Source organism: Austrofundulus limnaeus, unplaced genomic scaffold (assembly GCF_001266775.1).
Source record: "Austrofundulus limnaeus strain Quisiro unplaced genomic scaffold, Austrofundulus_limnaeus-1.0 Scaffold657, whole genome shotgun sequence".
In the NCBI taxonomy this organism is placed as follows: Eukaryota; Metazoa; Chordata; class Actinopteri; order Cyprinodontiformes; family Rivulidae; genus Austrofundulus; species Austrofundulus limnaeus.
Window position 1 is genome coordinate 148,868 of NW_013953059.1, and position 1,835 is coordinate 150,702.

A 1,835-nucleotide genomic window follows, 5' to 3' on the forward strand; every position below is an offset into this window, starting at 1 on the left:
TGTCATTAGCACTTCTAGTAATATATTTACTGAGAAAAATGGTGACGTGTTCAATACTTATTTTACCCATTGTATTCTGTTTCGGAAAGGGCATACAAAATAAAAATTATTCTTGTTCTGCTACCTTTCATTTTGTTTTGATTTGTATATATTTTTTGGTTTTGGTTTATTTTTATAATTGTATATAGTATTTTTTAAATGAAATTAATAAAAGTTTTTAATTGAATTGAAAAAAGAAAAAGACCAAACACAAGGTTATCATTTTAACCATTCATCATTTTTATCATGAATAAAACAGTCACTAATTTCTCAAAAATGAAAACGTCATTCCTAGCATTCCTTGAATGAATGCATATCGCCCACGATTTTGACTGACTTTATGTTTTATCTCCTCTACTTCGACTTGACTGTGTGACTGTTTTTCTTTCCCAGGGAGCAACACTGGCATCGGCAAGTCCACGGCTCTGGAGCTGGCCAAGAGGGGAGCCAGAGTGATCCTGGCCTGTCGCAGCAGGAAAAGAGCCGAAGCTGCAGTTTTGGACATCCGCAGAGTGAGTCGGTCCAGAACAGTTCAGACATCAACCAGAGAGACCTCACTGAACATTTGTTGAAGAATTAACTGTAAATTAAATGCTTTTAATTAACGCCAGCAAAACTGAGGCTAAAAGCAGCAAAACAGTAGCTGAAAGCTGCAGTTTGGTGAACAGCAGCTAAACATAAAAATGATCAAAACCATAGCTAAAAGCTAAATAAAAAAACATACTTAAAACCTAAAATTAGCAAGAAAATAATAATAGTGCAAAGTAGGTAACAGTAGGTAAAAACTAACAGTTGCTAAGCTGTAAAGCTAACATTACAAAAGCTAAAATCTAACATAAACAAAACAGAAGCTAATTGTTAAAGCTAGCAAACCATATTTAAACACTAAATGAACTAAAGCCTGAAGTAACCAAATAAAAACGTAGATTATTTTATGCTAACACTGTAGGATGTTGTAACAAACACTTCATGTTTTAACCCAGGTTAGATTATTTTAAAATAAATCAACAGCAAATGAAATATGGTACAGGTTAGGGTTAGAGCGTGACAGCAACAAAACATTTCTGTAGTTTTATCAGAAGACTTTTGTCTGATGACTCAGCAGATTTTGAATGAAAACAACAGTTAATAGAGTGAGAGAGAGAAAAATTAAAATCGATGTAAATTTAAATTGGGTTTATATATAATATAATATATAATATTAAAACATCTGTATTATCCAGATGTGTGTATCACAGCCAAACTTTTTTGAAACATAATTTTTATTTTTCTTTGTTACATAATTCAGAGTAAAAAGTACACATCAAAGAAAAAAAAACATAACAAAATATCAGGTGACAACTTACAGTATCTTATTACCATCTTGTTTAGTTACTGTCAAGGCTTCTAAACAATATCTATTTTTTCCACAGTTTTTCAGCTTATGATTGTTGTAGTCTTRGAATGTGTAAATCTCAACATGTTGKGAATTTCTTCCACCATGTCGATCCAATTGTTTAAAGTGGGAGGGTCCACCTTACCCCATTTCCATGTGATAKYTTTCWTGGTTTCTGCAGATAAAATTTTGACCAAGTATCAGTTTTTACTTGGACTGTTACTTTCTGATAAATAACTCAAATATAAAACTGCACCTGTTTTGGGTRGCTCATATCCTAGTATTTCTTTCAACTGTTTACAAACCTCGTACCAAAAATATTTCAGCTTTATACAGCGGGTAAAATAAGTATTGAACACATCACATTTTTCTCAGTAAATATATTATTAGAGGTGCTAATGACATGAAATTTTCACCAGAT

The 1,835-nt window shown here is 32.0% G+C and overlaps 1 protein-coding gene across 1 annotated transcript in view; it reads left to right on the forward strand.

Annotated features, from left to right (window-relative positions):
- LOC106531613 (dehydrogenase/reductase SDR family member 13) overlaps positions 1-1,835 on the forward strand; it is an 11,892-nt gene that overhangs the window by 2,560 nt on the left and 7,497 nt on the right. Inside the window, exon 2 of the mRNA XM_014027520.1 lies at positions 433-551. Within this exon, the coding sequence (XP_013882974.1) occupies positions 433-551 (119 nt within the window). The remainder of the gene's footprint in view (positions 1-432; positions 552-1,835) is intronic.